The sequence below is a fragment of the Antechinus flavipes genome, chromosome 3 (assembly GCF_016432865.1).
Source record: "Antechinus flavipes isolate AdamAnt ecotype Samford, QLD, Australia chromosome 3, AdamAnt_v2, whole genome shotgun sequence".
NCBI lineage: Eukaryota > Metazoa > Chordata > Mammalia > Dasyuromorphia > Dasyuridae > Antechinus > Antechinus flavipes.
In genome coordinates, this window is record NC_067400.1 from 450,978,342 (window position 1) to 450,997,467 (window position 19,126).

Genomic DNA, 19,126 nt, shown 5'->3' on the forward strand with positions numbered 1-19,126 from the left:
ATTGGGAGTTCTTTTATAAAAAAAATCTTTTTTATTTTGCTAAATATTTCCCAATGTAAAAAAAAATTCACAATCATTTTTTTTTAAATTTTGAGCTCCAAAATTCTCTCCCTTTCTCTTATCCCTCCTGTCTCTTTGAAAAGGCAAGCAATTCTATTTTACTTATACATATAAGGTCATATAAAATGTATTTATAAAATAGCTTTGTTGCAAACTAAAACAATAAAAATAAAGTTTAAAAAGTAAGTTTTGATATATATATTGAGTTTATCAATTATTTTTCTTAAGCTGGATAGAATTTTTGCTTGGATTATTGTCTTAATTAGGGTAGCTCTTCCAGTTGATCACTATTGTACTGGTATTACTATGTATAATGTTCTGGTTCTGCTCACTTTACTTTGCATAAGTTCATATAAATTGTCTTAGGTTTTCCTGAAATCATCCCTTTGTCATTTTTTTTATGGCACAATAGTATTCCATTACAACCATATACCATTAACTTGTTCGGCCATTCCCCAATTGATGGGCGCCCCTTTAATTTCCAATTCCTTACCACCACAAAAAGAGCTGCTATAAATATTTTTGTACACAGAATTCCTCCCCCTTGCTTTTTTTTTTTTAAATCTCTTTGGAATAAAAACTTAATAGTGCCATTACTGGGCAAAAGGGTATGCACAGTTTTATAACCTTGGGGGGAGGGGTAGTTCCAAACTACTCTCTAGAATGGTTGGATCAGTTCACAGTTCTATCAGCAATGTATTAGTGTTCCAGTTTTTTCATACCCCCTCTAGCATTTGTCATTTTTGTTTTCTGTTATATTAACCAATCTGTTTGGTGTGATGTGGTACCTCAGAATTGTTTTAACTTGCATTTTTTAAAACAATAGTGAAGAGATTATTAATTAGATTAGATGAATATTGATTTTCTTCTTCTAAAAACTGTTCATATCCTTTGATTATTTGTCAACTGGGCAATGATTCTTATTTTATAAATTTGGCTTGCTTTGAGAAATGAGGCCTTTATCAAAGAAATTTGAAAATTTTTTTTACAGTTCCCTGTTTTCCTTCTAATTTTGATTACATTGGCTTTGTTTGTACAAAAGCCTTTTATTACATGTAATCAAAATTATCTATTTCCCCTAATTCCCTCAATCTTTTGTTTGTATAGAAACTCTGCCTTTGCCCATGGATCTGACAGATTTTTTCATGCTCCCCTAATTTATTTATGATATCACCTTTTATGTCTAAATCATTTAAACATTCTGACCTTGTCTTGGAAAATGACGTAACTAGAAATTTTTGTCAAATGTTGATTTCTTACCCCCAGAACTTGGGTCTATGAATTTATCAAACACTAAGTTACTATGGTCATTTACTACTGAGTATTTTGTACCTAATCTGATCCACTGGTTTGCCATTCTGTTTCTTAGCCAGTACTATATTGTTTTGAGATTATACATTTTGTAATTTAGTTTGAAATTTGGTATTGCTAGAGTGCTTTCCTTAACTTTTTTTTTTATTGATTCCTTTGATTTTCTTGATCTTTTCTTCTTCCAGATGAATTTCAGTAATATTTTTCTAGCTCCATAAAATAATTCTTTGGTAGTTTGATTGGTCTGGCACTGAATTAGTAAATTAGGTAGAATTCTTTTTTTCCCCCTTCAGCCTACTTATGGACAATTAGTATTACTCCAATTGTTTAGTTCTGTTTTTATTTGTGCAAAAATATTTTTGTAATTGTGTTCACATAATCCATAGATTTGTCTTGGCAAGTAAATACCCAAGTATTTTATATTGTCTTCAGTTATCTCAAATGGAATTTCTCTTTCTCTTCCTGCTGGTCTTTGTTGGTAATATATAGAAATGCTGGTAATGTTTGTGTGTTTATTTTATAAACTGCAACTTTGTTCAAGTTTTTCTTGTTTCAACTGTTTTTTAATTGATTCTCTAGAATTCTTTAAGTATGCTTTCACATATCATCTTTAAAGAGTGATAATTTTGTTTTCTCATTGCTTGTTTTTATTCCTTCAATTATTTTTTTATTGTTACAGCTAGAATTTTTAATACAATACTGAATAACACTGGTGATAGATAATGGACAGCATTACTTCACCCCACTCTTACTGGGAAGGCTTCAAATTTATCCCATTACAGATAATGCTATTAGTTTTAAATACGTACTATTCATCTTTTTTTTTTTTTTTAGTCTCCATTGATTTCTAGGTTTCTAGTGTTTTTAACAGGAATAGGGAGAGAAGAGGTTCTTAACCTGGGAACTTATTAAAAAAAATTCTGATCACTATGTTTCAGTGTAATTGGGGTTTTTGTAATCCTATTTATTTTATTCATTGAAGAGGAGTCCATGCCAGAATGAAAGATTAGCAATTTCTGCTAGCCTCTCTTTTGATTACTTCTTTTCCTCTTTTGGAAAAGAGCCCTTTTGCTTCCCCTGATGGGAATTGTGATAGTAAGCATTTGTAGTTATTGACTGAACCTCTGTTAAGACTCATTCACATTGAAGTGTCACCTCAATAAAGAACTTGTGATTTTGTGTCAAAGAAGTATCTAAGTAAGAAATAAAAGACTTTATTATCCAGTGAAGGAGTTTGGGGTTTTAGCATCTAAGTAGGTTTCAACATCTGCTTTGGGAAGAAACTATAGCTACTCCGATTTTTAGCCCTGTTTCCTCATCTCTTTTCTTATCTTCCCTAACCTCAAGTCTAAACATAAGCAGTTTTTAGATTTTATAGCACATTTGATATTATTTTAGTTGGTATTTGATCTTACATACTGTAACTTCTTCCTTCGCCTGCCCACATATCTCTGTGCCTTCTTTAACAATAAATTCTAAGTATACTACTAGAAAGAATCCTCTTTGTTAATGAAGGTATTGTTGATTCCAATAGACTTGGAATGGAAAATGCCATCCACATCCAGAGAGATAACTATGGAGACTAAATGTAAATGAAAGCATAGTATTTTCACCTTCTTGTTGTTTATTTGCTTGGGTTTTTTTTTTTCCTTTCTCATGTTTTTTTCCCTTTTGATCTGATTTTTCTTACACAATCTGACAAATATAGAAATATGTTTTTAAAAATTGCACATATTTAACCCATATCAGATTGCTTATTATCTTGGGGAGGGTTGGGGTAAGGTAGGGAGAAAGAAAATGTTGTAATACAAGGTTTTGCAAGGTGAATGTTGAAAACTATCTTTGTATGTATTTGAAAAAAATAAAATACTATTGGAAAAAAATGAAGGTATTGTTGTATTATTCCTCTTAATTCTTCTATTAGGATACAAACTCATTATGAGTTAGCAACTTTGTATGACAAGAAGTGCCAATGTGCCCATCAGGCTATATTATTTATTAGAGGTGTTTAATGTCCAGAGCAAAGAAGCTGAGAATCCTGCTCTGCTCCATCCTGGTCAGAATACTCCTAGAGTATTCTATCTAGTTCTGAGTACCATATTTTCAAAATAACATTAACTGAATTTCAGTTAGGTTATATGACTTTCAAAGATCATATAAATAGCAAAGCTAGGATTTTAATTCAGTTTTTTTGATCCAGATCTAATAAAAATTCTATTGTACCATGAGTGAGCCTATTACAATTTTAAGATTCTATGAATAACATTTTATGATATCTTCTTTTTGTCTAATATAAGCTTATAGTTTGCAGAGAGAAAAACTATAGTTTCAAATAACTTCTACCAATGTCCCAAGGATAAGACACCATTTGAATAGAGGCAGCTTGGTCAGTTGAATTCCACTAGCAATAAGGTCTTAGGAAATATTTGATTGGAGGGGCAGTCGTTAATATCAAATGAGAAATACTGATTTTCTTTTCCAATCACCAGCCAATGAATCAATGGGATCTGTTCACGTGTGACTACACTGTTTTCTTCCTCACAGTCAAAGTTTCTTTCTGACAGAGAACTCAGGGAGTCATGTACACTAATGTTAGTAAGATACATTTTCTAGCCAGTTCACCACTAAGGGCAGAAGTGAAATAATGGATAGAGTGCCTTCTTTAGAATCAAGAAGAGGAGTCTTTAGGAGTTCAAATCTGGCCTCAAATATTTACTAGCTATATGGCCCTGGGCAAGTCACTTAACATGTTTGCCTCAGTTTCCTCATCTGTTAAATCTTTTCCAAGAAAATCCCAAATGAAGTCAAGAAGAGTTAGACACAGCTGAAAAACAACTAACAAGAATGCAACCAACATACAAAATTAATTTTTGCAATTTTCCTATATTAGTTAACTTCATATTCTCAGAAATTAACTGTTTCTGTTGCTGTGCTGTAACATTGCAACCAATAATAATGACTTAAGATGGGGCACTATGATGTAATGCAGATAGAGAACTGACCTCAGAATCAGTAAGACCTAGATTAAAATCTTCCCTCTAGTGCCATTTGACTTTGTGACCTATGAGATTTAACTTCTCAGTATTCCAAGCAGCGCCAAGATTGCAACTTGCAAAATAGTTACTGCCTTGCATTGGAAGTTTATAATAATAGTAGCAGTAGCAGCTCCAGCATTGGTAGCAGCTGCAATGGTAGCATTTATATAGTGCATTATAATTACAAAATGCTTTTATCGAATCTCAGGGTTGGACCATCAAATCCATCATACAACTGAGCAAGAATCTCTTCTGTGAAATCCCTTGCTTCCTTGGAGTCTCTGCTAAAATACCATCTTTTGCAAAGTCTTACTTAATCTTACTGACTTCTTGCTTGTGAGCAGGTATTTTCATGCTTTCTCCTCCATTATACTGTGAGGCCCTGTACAGCAAGAATCTACCTTTCTTTTTATCTCAATTCTTAGCACTTATTGATCAGCAGGACTATTTTTATTATTCTTCAGTTGTGTCTGACTGCTTGTGAATTCATTTAAGGTTTTCTTGGTAAAAATTCTGTAGTGATTTGCCATTTCCTTCTCTAGTTAATTTTATAGATTTTACAGATAAGGAACTAAGGCAAACAAGGGTTAAGTAAATTACCCAGGGTCACAGGGCTAATAAGTGTCTGAGGCCAGATTTGAACACATGAAGATGAGTCTTTTTGATTCTAGGCCAATGTTCTATCCACTGTACTGTTCTGATGCCCCTGGCATGCACATAGTAGGTCCTTAATATCCACTATACTATTCCGATGCCTCTGGCATGTACATAGTAGGTCCTTAGTAAATTCTAGTTGGCTGTATCCAGCAAGTTGTCATCAAACTTTTACTTCTTCTATCACCTTAGACGACCCATCCCTCTTTTGGCTATCTCTATTAGGAATGTTTTTCTTTACATGGAGCCTAATTCCATTCTTCTGCTACTTCTACCATCAGATGAAAATCTTCAAATATTTGAAGACAGTTTTCATCCCTTCTTCCCCCATCACCCCTAAGTCTTTTCATTCCCATGCTAATCATATGCAATTTGTTCAACCCCTCATTCTGTGTTATAAACAGGAAAACCTTTTATCATCCTGTTTGCCATCATGTGTTTGAAAAGCTATCACAACAGATTTGTTCTGCTTGATCCTGGAGAATAGAACCATAAGTGGAAGTTATAGAAGGACACATTTGGGTCATTTTGTTAATTTGCTTACCTTTAACTTCCTTTTCTCTAAGTAAAGTACTTCTTGTTTCTTCAGCCAGTATTCATATGATATGATCTTGAAGACTTTTACTTTTCTGACGGCTCATCGCTAGATGATGTAGTAGGTGAACTATTTAATGATATCCTTCTTCAAATGTGGTACTAAGAACTAAACACAATACTGTTATGGGCCAGAACTTGAAACAAGGTGTTGATTCACTGGAGTTGATGGAAGCAATGTTTGTGTGCTTGGGTTTGCACCTTTGAGAGTTCACACATTAGCTCACATACATTAGTTCACAAGTTTGGGAGATTCACAAGTCAGAATTCAATATGAGATTCACACCTCCCATAATCCCACTCTTGAGGCAGGAGTCAACCTTTGAGTTTACACCTCTAAAAGAGCATAAAAGGAGAAAGTCAGTGGAAGAGATTGAAAGCCAGAAGTCAGTTCGGAAGATTGCCAGGAGTCAGAGTTGAGCGGGAGGCAGAAGCTGGCAGAGGCAAAAGACTAGCAACGAGAGCTCTTGGAACCAAAGAAAGCTAACTGGGCTATTTTGGAAGAGACAATAAACATTTGGATTTTAACTCCTGGCTGTATTTGAGGTGATTATTACTTGGAACTGAAACTAAGGCTGCCTCTAGAAAACCTCCCCAAGAAACCTGCTCCCAGAGAGAACAATCATATTTTAGAAAAAAAAAGAACACTACACAATATTCTAGAAACGTCTGGCAAATTATAACAATTGTATTGCCTCCCTAGACCTGGGCACTCTTTCTCTCTTAATACTACCATAGATTGCTTTAATTTCTTTGACTACTTTATTATACTAGAAACCCTGTAAATTTTATGACAAAGACTTATAGTGAGGAAAATAATGTTCAGGTAAGTTGGATTACACAGCAAGTAAGGAGTAGTGCTGTATCTCAACTCTAGATCTGACTCAAACCACGATGTATTTTCTATCACGTTATACTGCCCCTCAAGTTAGATGACCAGAAATGATCACCACAGTAACTACTAGAGTAATGGCATCATAAAGCACCAGCTTGATTCCTTCCTCGACTTCTAAAGACATAATCTTAGATAACATTGACGCAGGCAAATCATATCAAAGATATAACTTATTCAGAGTAATTGAAGAAATACTAAACAAATAAAAGAAGCAAAAACAATTGTATTAATAAATATTCATCTTATAGCAGTTGGGGGAAAGGATTGAACAGTAAATAGAGTATTATTGCAGTTTTATGTTTAGGCAGTGAGGTCAGGAAAAAGCCTAATGCCTCTTTGTAGGCAATCATAGAAAGTGTCATACAGGTGATGCTTTTGGAACATATATGGATAATGGAAGAGATGTGGACAGACTCAGGAAATGAGGGTATTGTAGGATATCAGGGAGGACTGAAAATGGAACTGCTATGAATGAATAGAAGAAACAGTAAATTTTAATTTGCTTGGGAAATCTAGAGGGGATGGGTAAGTAAGTAAAAACCATGCTAGTGAGAAATAATCCTTATGAGGAGTAAAAGCTCCTATTTTTCAACAGATCGCATGTTTTGGTAAGAATAGGATTATAGGATTTTGAAGCTGGATGCTTCTTGTTTCACCTCTATACAGATGAGAATATGGAGGCTCAGAGTAAATTGCATGGCTGGTTAATAGCAGAACTAGACCTAGAAACCCAGGTTTCTTGACTTCCACTTCTACTACTCCACAAATAATGTAATTTTCCAACTATTATGTCATCATGTTTTTCAGAGTGATGACTCAGATGAAGAAGACCTATGTATCAGTAACAAATGGACTTTTCAGAGGACAAGCAGGAGATGGTCTCGAGTGGACGACATCCACACATTGTTCCCCCAACCAAACAGACATGGATCATCTGGGGATATCAGAATGAAAACCACCACGAGCAGTGAAAGCGTCCTTACTGACCTGAGTGAGCCTGAGGTCTCTTCTATTCATAGTGAAAGCAGCGGAGGAAGTGACAACCGGAGCCAGTCTGGCATTAACAGTACTGGCAGAGAGACTTTTGATTGTTCAGGGCAGTACTGTGGGGACGCCCCAGTCATGCTTGACTCCACTTTAGTCAGTGGCAGCTTGTTACAGAACCCCAAAGACATTGCCAATTACATTCACCCAAAGAATGAGAAACCAACACGAACCAGAGCCAAATCTTTCTTAAAACGCATGGAAACACTAAGGCCTAGAGGGACACATGGCAAGGTAAAGGGATCAGCAAGGACAGGTGGCTTGGTGATAAGTGGACCTGTTCTTCAGCAGGAGCCAGAATCCTTAAAGACCATGCACTGTGTGCCATTAGCAAATGGGGATTTCCAAAGCTCAACCCAAGATGCAACCAAGAAAGGACTTCCATTCTCTGCCAAATCCAGCAGTGACAGCAGCCAGTCAGAAAATAGCAGTAGTGGTGTGAGTACACCCTGCTTGAAGGATCGCAAGTGCCATGAAGTCAGCAAACGCGGGGGGATGTATCTGGAAGACTTGGACGTTCTGTCTGGGACGATATTACAGGAAGTCATAGACCAAAACCATAAAAATGACTTTCACTCCCAGGAGAACCTTGTGGTCCACATCCCCAAAGACCACAAACCAGGAACTTTTCCTAAGGCACTTTCTATTGAAAGCCTCTCTCCAACAGATAATAGCAATGGGGTGAACTGGAGGACGGGCAGCATCTCTCTGGGTAGGCAACAGTGCCCTAGTACAAAGGAACCCAGACTTATGGCCTCTTGTCACAGAGAAAGTAGAGTTAGTATTTATGACAATGTCCCAGGCTCACACTTGTATGCCAGCACTGGGGATCTTTTGGACTTGGAGAAAGATGACCTCTTCCCACATTTAGATGACATTCTGCAACACGTTAATGGACTCCAAGAGGTAGTAAACCACTGGTCAAAGAATGTCTTGCCTGAACTACAAACAGATGATGCATTAGTTGGGGAATCTGGCTTGTCACCCTTCCCATCTCCTAACCAAATTACGTTAGGGGATTTTGAGGGAAACTCGGTTTCTGATGGTCGTACAACACCTAGTGATATGGAGAGGGATGGGACCTCCCTTAATGACTCAGAGGCAGCTGGAGTCAGAGAAAGAAGGGATTCTGGTGTCGGGGCATCACTCACTAGGCCAAACAGGTTGGTAATAATAGTCATATTATTTCCTTTGGTCTCCATTAAATATGAGGAAACTATGTTAACAGAAATACTCATTCAGAAAAGTGCAGTGATTGAATTTAAGTTGAATTCCTATAATCCTGAATGTTTATCCTCTATTTCCACTTTATAAGTTTGGCTAGAATGTTTAATTAATCCTAATAAGGATAGCTTTTTGTAAATTTAGTTTTAGTTGGAAATGTTCTTTAATAAACACCAGAGTCTTGACTTACAGTGCAAATATACTCTATGACTGTATGGTGATTATCTGGTACAAACTCCTTTTCTTCTTTCTTAAAGGAACATTAATACCATGTAGATTAGTACTTGTGTGTGGAAAATTACAAGAAGCATCTCTGGGATTCATTGAAATGTAGTATGATTATTGGGAATATGTTTAATTTGTTATTTGTCACCTCCCCCTGAATCCAAATGAATTTTATGTAAAAAGTTGGAGTTAAGAGAAATAACCAATGGTTTTTAATAAAACTATAAGTATGACATGTAAAGTAATACAGAAAACTACTTTTCTATAATTACTATTTATAGATAATATATCTATTTTAGATAACTGATCTATAGATAACTATCTTTACTTAGTTTATTCATAAGCTACGAATACTTAAGAAATACTTATTTTTAATTTTAAAAAAATTTCTTGAAACACAAAAGAATTTCAAAAGGAGATGGATCTTTCTATTTCCTTATTTTATATAATTAACAGTAATTAATAATGATGATAGCATTTTATAGAGCTTTAATGTTTTCTGTGTTGTGAAAGGCCAGCTTAATAGTGCCACCATTTCTGTAGTTTACTCAATTTGCTTCAGTAAGCCTTGCTTTACTTTCTCCAACTTTACAGATATCTCATTTTATTCTCACAACACCCCAGCAAGTAGGAGATGCCATTATCCAGATTTTACAGATTAGGAAACTGAGGCAGATAAGTTAAGTGACTTGTCTGGGGTTACACAGCCAGTAAATGTGTGAGACCAGATTCAGATTGAAATCCTGATTTAAGTTCGATCCACAGTATTACCTTGCTGCTTTTGATTTTCTTGGGTCTGTGTGTGTGTGTGTGTGTGTGTGTGTGTGTGTGTGTGTGTGTGTGTGTGTGTGTATCTATATTAATCCTTGCCAAATAAATCATTGTCTTGTATCTATTTCTCTTGTCTTTTGGTGTAGAAGGATACCATGGAATAGTTTCCAGATCTCCCATCAGCCAACTCATTCCATAGTGTCTCCACAAATCAGTAATCAGACAGCTGGCCAGTTGAATCTCCTCCAGCGCTTCTCCCTCCTTCGCCTCACTGCCATCATGGAGAAGTATTCCATGTCAAATAAACATGGCTGGACATGGTAAGGAGCATATATTTACCCAAGAATAAATTGTTTATTCTTGTCTGAAGCAACTAAAGGTAATAGCAAAGCCTTGATCTCTTTATTTTCTATGTTCTGAAAAGCCAGCCTCACAATATGACCTTTTCTATAATTTACTGAGTATGATCCATTAAGCCTTGCTTTGCCATCTGCAGCCCCACACATCATTATGGGCAGTCACAGATAGCAGATACCTAGATTCTAGTAAGCTTTGCTTTATATGTAATCCTCAGTTGGTTTCCAGGGAAGGTAGTCAGGCTCTAGGGAAGGAAAAAAAAAAGATGAGTAAGGGATGATTAATTATGAACAGAGGAATTAAAAATAAACTTGCCATAAAATTAGTCTGGCAGATTGAAAAGGAACATCTGTCATTTGTACCTCATAAGTGTATAGCTTATTGGAAGAGCTCAACACAACTCATTTATTAAATTCAAAGTGTCTAATCCTGTCAAAAAAAAATTTATATTTTAGTTTCATTGGCAAATACAAACAAGAGTATACAATGAACCTTGTGCCTAAGGAGCTGGCAAAAATATAGATTGGGACTTAACTCTTGTACCAGTTTCAGGTAGTTTAAAGAATATGAGATATTAGAAGGGTCAGAAATCTATTCAGTGTGGATTTAAATATTTTTATTTTGTTGATAACATATTAACCGGAAAAAAAAATTTAGACAAAAAATCAGAATTGTGGCCATTTTTATAATAAAAATTTAACATATTCAAAACTATGCCTTTATTAGTTATAATTAGTCATTGAATAAATTATCTATTATATTTATTATTAAATGTCAATTTCCTTTCTTCTGAAATGAAACTTGAAGTAAAAGAAAGGGATCCTACTTCTCTACTCTGTTCTAAAAGATGGGTACATCCCTCTTTTCTGGTTTATTTATTTACTTTTTTTGTTTTAAAAGTATTCCTTTAGATCACAATTTCTGACCGTAAGACTGCCAGATTCTTTTATTCTTGAGAACAGGATTTATAGCTATCTTCAACTAAACTGAATTCTATTTGGTTGCTTCATAATCTTTAAAAGTTTCACGTGATATTCATTAACAGCAGAAAAACCTAAATTCTATTTGTGCTCAATGAAATTTAAAGCAAAAACAAAAATATGCAAACAAAAAATGAGGAAGAAAAAAAGAAAAGATCCACAGCCACCCTTCTGGGAACTTGTATAACCTGGTTTATGTGAATTTTAGGTCTGTGCCAAAGTTCATGAAGAGGATGAAAGTCCCAGACTACAAAGATAAGAATGTCTTTGGTGTTCCACTGATCGTTCATGTCCAGAGAACAGGACAACCTCTTCCTCAGAGCATTCAACAAGCCCTGAGATATCTACGCAGTAACTGCCTTGATCAGGTAAATGGTCTTTTCATTTTAAGTCAGAATGTGCATGACTCCTCATAGGAGCCCAGACTTTCTTGGAATTGCCTTCTGTCACAGAACAGAGATCTTGTTAAGAAGAACATGCAGAAAGATGGAGGCACTCTTTCTCCACTAAATAGTATATTTGGCCCCAAGTCAACTGCCTGCCAAGCTATGTGACAAGGTTTTATTGTTGAAAATTTTAGTGAAACTCCTGCAATAATTGAGATAGAATGGAAACCCTCACCTTAAGGAAGAGAGTTCTTAACGTATGTGTGTGTATTAATGCATGTGTATGATGAAAGCCTATAGAATAGGCTCACTATTGTAATGAAACCAAAGCAAAGACATATTTATTTACAGTCAAAAATAAACTTAAGAAAAATAAAGAGGCCAGGTGATACATACAGGGGATAGAATGCCAGGCCTGGAGTCAGGACATCATTTTACTGAATTTAGATCTGGCCTCAGAAACTCACTAGCTATGTGGCCCTGCTCAAGTCACTTAATCTTGTTTGCTTAAGTTTTTTCATCTGTAAAATGAGCTGGAGAACACAATGGCAAACTACTCTAGTAATCTCTGTCAATTTGGGGTTTAACCAAATTGGGTCACAGAGAATAAAACACAAATGATTGAATGACAAAGAAAAACAATGAAAATAATGTCACCTATACCAAATGCCACCTTTTTACCCAACCAACAACAGAGACAATGTGGGGGAGGGGAGAATAAACTTTGCTTGTCTGGACAAAATCAAAAGGCATTAGCCTAGTGTTCCCTATTATTACTATTAATGAACTTAGTTCTCCTCTTTCAAGTGAAAAGCATGAGTATATTTTGAGACACTGGGGATAAAAGCCTTTAGAAGTTCCCACCCACTGGCTTAAAATAATATTTTAAATGAATAAGAATACATAGGATTTTGGAAGAAAACAATTATGTCAAAATATGGTTATTAAAATATATATACTGGCACGGATGGTATGGGTTTAAAAAAATCAAACAAATTCATTGACCCCAGGATAAAAAAGAACTCCTACATTAAAGATTTGTAGCAAATGACTTCCAAGCTCAGTTAATTTGAAACTATAAGTTCTTTAGGTTTTGTATTGCTTTTTTTTTAAATTTTGGGTCCACTCTCATTAACTCTATATTTTCTCTTCTGTTCCTTTTATCCCTATTTCATTGTTTTAAGATTTAGATCCCATATTTTTCTTTATTCCTTTTCATTTTTTAGAGTAATACTACTGTAATGAAACCTTGACCAAAAAAAAAAAAATACATGTATTTACATTCAGAAATAAGCCAATGTAAGATAAATATGAAAGCATCATCAGCTGGACCAAATATATCAGCTAGACCAAATATACTTTATCTATATCTTTATGCTTCCTCTAAGTTGTTGATTGGTAGCAAAGTTTACATCCTTCTCTGGACCTCCTTGTCCTCAAAAGAGAATGTGGAAGGAACATAATATTAGAATATAAGCTTCTTGAGCATAGGGACTATCTATTAAATTTGCACTCCTAAATGCTTAACGTTTAGCAGGCACTGAAAAAATGCTTTTTCATTCCTAAGAATATATAACCTTTCCGTTCATAGTCTTTGGCATGTTTTTTTCCTCTCTACTCTTATATTAACATAATATCTTCAAGCCTTCTTTATCATGTGGTAGTTTTGAGAGAAATGGTGTATAATTTAAAATGTATATGTAAGGAGTCCCTGCCTGCCCCTATGCAGGCACCTTTCTCAGCATCTATGCAAAGTTTTGAGATCTTGTACCTCATACAAGACTGATAGGACTACCTCTATTGTTTGTCTCAAGCTTATAGTCCCATTTGGAGGTGCAAGTGGTCAAGCTTTCATATGCTAGAAATGTTGGATTAACATCCAAGCATTAACTCTGGCTGTCATTGGTTTTTATTTTTTCTTACAAATGAGGCTGGGCCCAAGCTCTATGCAATGTTTTCTGACATGTACGTTCCCCTTGCTATGAAATCTTACTGACTGCTCTAGTTTCATATACTTATTTCTTCTCATTTGATAGGCCTAATGTTATTATTAGCCTAAAATTCATGTAGCTAGTTTTACACAATTTCTATGTGCTTAAGAGATGGAGTTCTGATATCAGTATTTATAGCTGTTAAAAATCCATTTACTTTATCCAATATCTCAAACTTTTCATCAGGCCTGTCTTCTTGTATGATATGTCACTTCTTGAGGATACTGCTGATTGTGGTTTGATTTTGTTGAACTGTAAAGAATAATCTATAGTAGTTCTTTTGGTCTTCAGCAAACCTGTACTATCTGATTAAGCCAACCACTTTGATTTCCTCTCTTCCTAATTTATCATGCCCAAAGATTCTTAAATTGTCTAGTGTTACTACCACAAACCTATCATACATTTTCAGAATGGTCTTATGAATTATTTCTTTGAAAAGATTATGTGCATATTAATGGATGTGCTATGTAAATGTTACCACAATGCTGAAACTCTCCCCTTATTCTCTTAGAATAGAATGATAAGATTAAGTATAGATATAAACATAACTTTTTTATGTTTATCCTTCCCACCAAAAAAGAAGGGAGGAGAATAACTAATAATATTAATATTTATACATGAGATAAAGGAGCTGATTTTTTTGCTTAACAATATTATCTTAGTAAGCTATAAAACTATCTATCTATCCTTTTTAGTGGTTTTTCTCATTACCTACCATTTGACATTTTGACCTTCCTAGAGATCAGAAAACAAGTCTTTATCATTTCCAACATGATTTCCTTGGTTTAGGCAGTTCCCACATGAGGAAATTCCATTAACAATCCAAGATGATAACTTTTCTACAGCTTCAGAATCTTAGAGTTTCCTTAGTCTCTTTACTAAGACACTTGATAAAAGTCATTCAACCAGTATGTGCCTAAATAAGGATTTCAACTTAGGTCTTCAGGACTAGCTTTTGATCCACCTTGTAAAATAGATGCTTTTATTGTCTCTATTTCTATTTTTGAGGAAGTAATGACTGAAAGGTTGCCACACAAGGAAGAAGTGTCTGAGGTGGGATTCAAACTCAAGTGTGACTTCAGTTCTAGTATTATTCTCAGCTATGCTAAATTGCCCTCTTAAAGAGGAACTGGATCCTAAGTGGAAAGAACTGGAATGGGTGAGAGAATAGTAACCAATATGAGCAGAAGGAAGGAAAGAAAGGGAAACAACAGTACAAAATTAAAGACATTAAACAAAGAAAAGGACCAAAATAATGTATATCAAAAGGAAAAGACCATTCTATGGTATTTGGGGGCAAAGGGGAAAGAACATAAGAAGAAAAAAGAAAAGTAAAATAGAATAAAATTTATCTTTCCAATAACATTAACTCTTTTAAATCAAGAAAAATAGTTCCTGCTAAGAACTTGGGACCCCTGCCCCAAAGAAGGTATGCCAAAAGATTGCCTTCACTCCCTGACTCTGAACCATCCAGAGCTGGTTGTTTAATTAACCTTGTCTACTTTAACCATTATTCATGCCACTGCATAAGCCTCTTTCAAAGCTTTGCCATTGGATTTTTTATTGAGTCGTCTTAGCAATTGGCAAACCCAGTTCTCTGTAACAAGTACTGATTTTAAATTCTTGAGTATCATATTGTGGTAATCCTGAATATTGCCAAAATTGTCACCTCATCTAGTCACTGATGCTGAGTAGTTTATGTGTGATAAAGTATAACTTATCCGTTTTGGGTCCCTACAGCTGGCTCTAGATGAAATGAGGAAATCTAGCCTTCAATTATGAACCATTTGTATTCAGATATAGCATTGAGTAAGAGTCTCTGTGCCTTTGTTTGTTGGCTGAGCTCTAATTTCAGTTCTAAATCAATTGCGCATTGAAGAGTAGATTAGATTCATGGCAGAAATGAAGGTATAGGATCTACAGGCTTAACCTTGTAATATAAACCTGCCACATGGTAGTTTGTGTAGAATTAGTAACTCTCTCTCTGTGTCTCTGTGTATATCTCTCTGTCTCTCTCTCTCTCTCTCTTTCTCTGTGTCTCTCTGTCTCTGTGTGTCTGTCTCTGTTTCTGACTCTGTCTCTGACTGTCTTTCTCTGTGTCTCTGTCTCTTTGTGTCTCTCTGTCTCTGTGTCTCTCTGTCTCTCTTGCACACACACACACACACACACTCACGCCAACCTTTATTAACTACGCCCATCTCTAAGAAAGGGAAATGGAAGTCTTGATAAATATCAGTAAACACCAAAGAGGATTAGCATAAACAGGATGCCATGGAGGAGATTTAATATTATGTAGATCAAATTTGAATTCTAATACAGCACAATGTGTTCAACTTATCATTCTAATGTAGTTGTAAGTTTCAGAAGTCTAATTCTGTTGCCAAAGACACTTTGTACTTAGTTTTGAACACTGCCCCACTTCTCACAGTCCCCTATCTCTTAGATAAAATGAATGATGCTCAGGAGCCTCACTGTTTCAATGGCATCTTGAATCCTTTCTCTAAAAACCTGGTTTGTGTATAGAGGACAAAGGAGGAAGAAAAGAAAAATGGAACCAAAAAGGGTGGGGAGGGGAAATTGTAGTCAATTCATTTGTCTCTTCAAAAAATGTCCTTTATCCAGGAATGTCAACATGTAGCAGAAATAAATTCATCTGTCTCTATTTTGCTATAGCTGACCACACTTGTTTCCTAGTTATAGAATCTGAGTCACATCAAGAGTAGGTTGACTTCCTAAGGTCTCATAACAATTGGATTACTAAGCTGAAAAATAAGGATACCAAAGGGATTTCAGTTACTCTTGTGCTACTTTTAACTAAGGCCAAACTAATCTGCACTTGTTTATCAGATAAGGGTATGTTTCTTGTCTATTGTAATAGGAACTTTTATTTGCTAAAGAGTGATTTCTCTGTTTTTTTTTTCCTAGTGTGTCAGGCATGAACAGGCTTCTCTAGAATATTAGCCAGCATAGACTCATTTTCATTTCTTTCCTCTTTGACAAGGAGCCTATATCAGGCTTTTCATCTATTTAAAAAAAAAAAAAAAGAGCAATTGGGGGGCACTTGTCATTGAGCTAACCAGAAAGATAATGTCCTCAATGTGGGTCAATGTCGTTAGCACTACTCCTTTTTTTTTTTTTTTTTAAACTTTTTATTGACAGAACCCATGCCAGGGTAATTTTTTACAACATTATCCCTTGCACTCACTTCTGTTCCGATTTTTCCCCTCCCTCCCTCCACCCCCTCCCCCAGATGGCAAGCAGTTTTTTATATGTTAAATAGGTTACAGTATATCCTAGATACAATATATGTGTGCAGAACCGAACAGTTTTCTTGTTGCACAGGGAGAATTGGATTCAGAAGGTATAAATAACCCAAGAAGAAAAACAGAAATGCAAGCAATTTATATTCATTTCCCAGTGTTCTTTCTTTGAGTATAGCTGCTTCTGTCCATCCTTGATCAATTGAAACTGAATTAGCTCTCTTTATCGAAGAGATCCACTTCCATCAGAATACATCCTCAAACAGTATTGTTGTTGAGGTATATAATGATCTCCTGGTTCTGCTCATTTCACTTAGCGTCAGTTCATGTAAGTCTCGGTTGGCACTACTCCTGAGCCTGATTTAATTTTTCTCAATTTGAACTACTTTCCCTCTTGAATGCTGTGACTAAATTAGTTACCTACCTAAGGAGGAAGAAACAAGCACTTATTAATTACCTACTATATGCCATGCACTGTTAAGCACTTTGAAATATATCATTTGACCTACTTAAGGATGGAAAGAAGTACTTATGTTAACTAACTAACTGTTCTGTTACTTGTGTCTAAGAATGAAGCTGAGGAAATTAGAGGCCTCCCTTTCAGTTGTCAGGATGAAGGGTTTTCTTAGAAGCAACAGTTTTAAAAATACTTTCTTCAGGGCTACCATATTTTTTCACTTGGAAAATAATTTAAGCAATAAACATATCCTCAGTTTAATTAAGATCTTAGAAATACCCAGGCTTTTTAGGGACTTTCCCAGAGAAGCAATGTATACTAACAACAGAGAACATATTGATACTTGCCTTTGCCCCAGTTTAAAAAAAAAAAAAAGCTTCCTTTCCTCCCCTGTCATGCTATATGTAAAAGTTTCTCAAGCTTTATTGCACTAAAAAAAAAATAAATAAAATCTTTTTTTAAAAAAATTGTTGTCTAGCATTGCCTAAGTCTTAAGACCACCTATCTTTTAGTGATTTAGAAAAAATTTCTCTAGGATTTAAAATCAGGAGAAACTAAAACCTCCAATATTACCACATATCTCTGTGGGAATTAGAGTATATGAATAATAGATTAAGGCCAGAATTTTAGGTAGTGCCTATACCTCTCCCTGCTTAGAATATCCTCAAAGGCCTAAGTCAGAACAAGCAATGGTACAGTCTTAGACATGTTTAAAATAATTAAATTCTCATTTGGGGTTGTTTGCTGTAGCTGGAAAGTAACAGAAATGGCACAGTGGAAAGAAATCATCCTTGGGGTATGTACATGCATATTAATATTTTCAGGGAGATGCAAGACACAACAGACAAAAGAAGAAATGTCCCTCTGTCATTTACATAAAAATATGTCTGCTTAATTCCTCCATCATTATTTTGCTTCCTCTGCTATAACCTAAAAGGGGAAATAGTAGTAATGATTCTCAAGTGGAACAATGCCAGCTCACTTGGGAATAAATATTTCTGATTCATGCATAAGGAGTCACCTTGGGCTATTTCAAATCTGAAAGTCCAAATGCAGTATGGCCCCTATGGAACCTTACAGGACTTGCTTCCATAATTATGGCTTGCTTTAGAAAAAATAAGGGAAGTAAACAAATTAAAGAAAGAGCTTGCTAACCCTTCACTCATAATCCTTTCCAAGTCTTGACTTGGTCTTTTGACGATGTGTTTTTGTTCCCAAGCAACTTGATGGAATTTGCAATATCTGAGAAAGAAACAAGGTTAGATTTTTTTTCCCCCAAGAAGTGCTACCTACACCATGGAGCTAATCATGCTGCATAAAAGGCTTTGTTTCCTGACTACGTGCAAAACTTTTTAAATTAACTGACAGTTCCACTGAGAAAAGCCATGCACATACTGATCTGTTGGATTAGGTCGAAAAGATTTGGCATTGGAGAAAATTTTGCTCTATGTTCTTTTATTGCCATAGAATGTATCATAGAATCATTTCCCTTGTGCTTCACTCCTTCCAGCTGACATTTACATAGACCTGAACATTTGCTAATTCTTTGAAATCTTTCCCTTGTTATTAACTGTTCCTTCTGGAATAACAAACAGGATCCCTACAAAGACGCTGAAACCTTTAGCAAGATTTGCCTTCCCCAGAGGACAATCAGTTATTGCACATTTACATTTTTTTTTTTAAAGCAAGGGAGGAAAGCAATAGTGGTTTACTGTCCCCATTCATTTTGCATTTCAGAAACTTTTCCATCTCATTTTAAAATATACAAGTAATAATAACTAACATTCATGTAAATGTTTTTAGGTTTGCAAAATGCATTGCATATGTTATTTTAACACATATTAATCCTGTAAGGTGGGGTATTAGTGTTTTTATCCCCATT

At 35.2% G+C, this 19,126-nt stretch overlaps 1 protein-coding gene across 4 annotated transcripts in view; it reads left to right on the top strand.

Annotated features, from left to right (window-relative positions):
* Positions 1-19,126, top strand: part of STARD13 (StAR related lipid transfer domain containing 13) — a 291,189-nt gene that overhangs the window by 244,045 nt on the left and 28,018 nt on the right. For all 4 annotated transcript variants that reach the window (XM_051986474.1, XM_051986473.1, XM_051986476.1 and 1 more), the window contains 3 exons: positions 7,357-8,756; positions 9,960-10,133; positions 11,359-11,518. In XM_051986474.1, the coding sequence (XP_051842434.1) occupies positions 7,357-8,756; positions 9,960-10,133; positions 11,359-11,518 (1,734 nt within the window). The remainder of the gene's footprint in view (positions 1-7,356; positions 8,757-9,959; positions 10,134-11,358; positions 11,519-19,126) is intronic.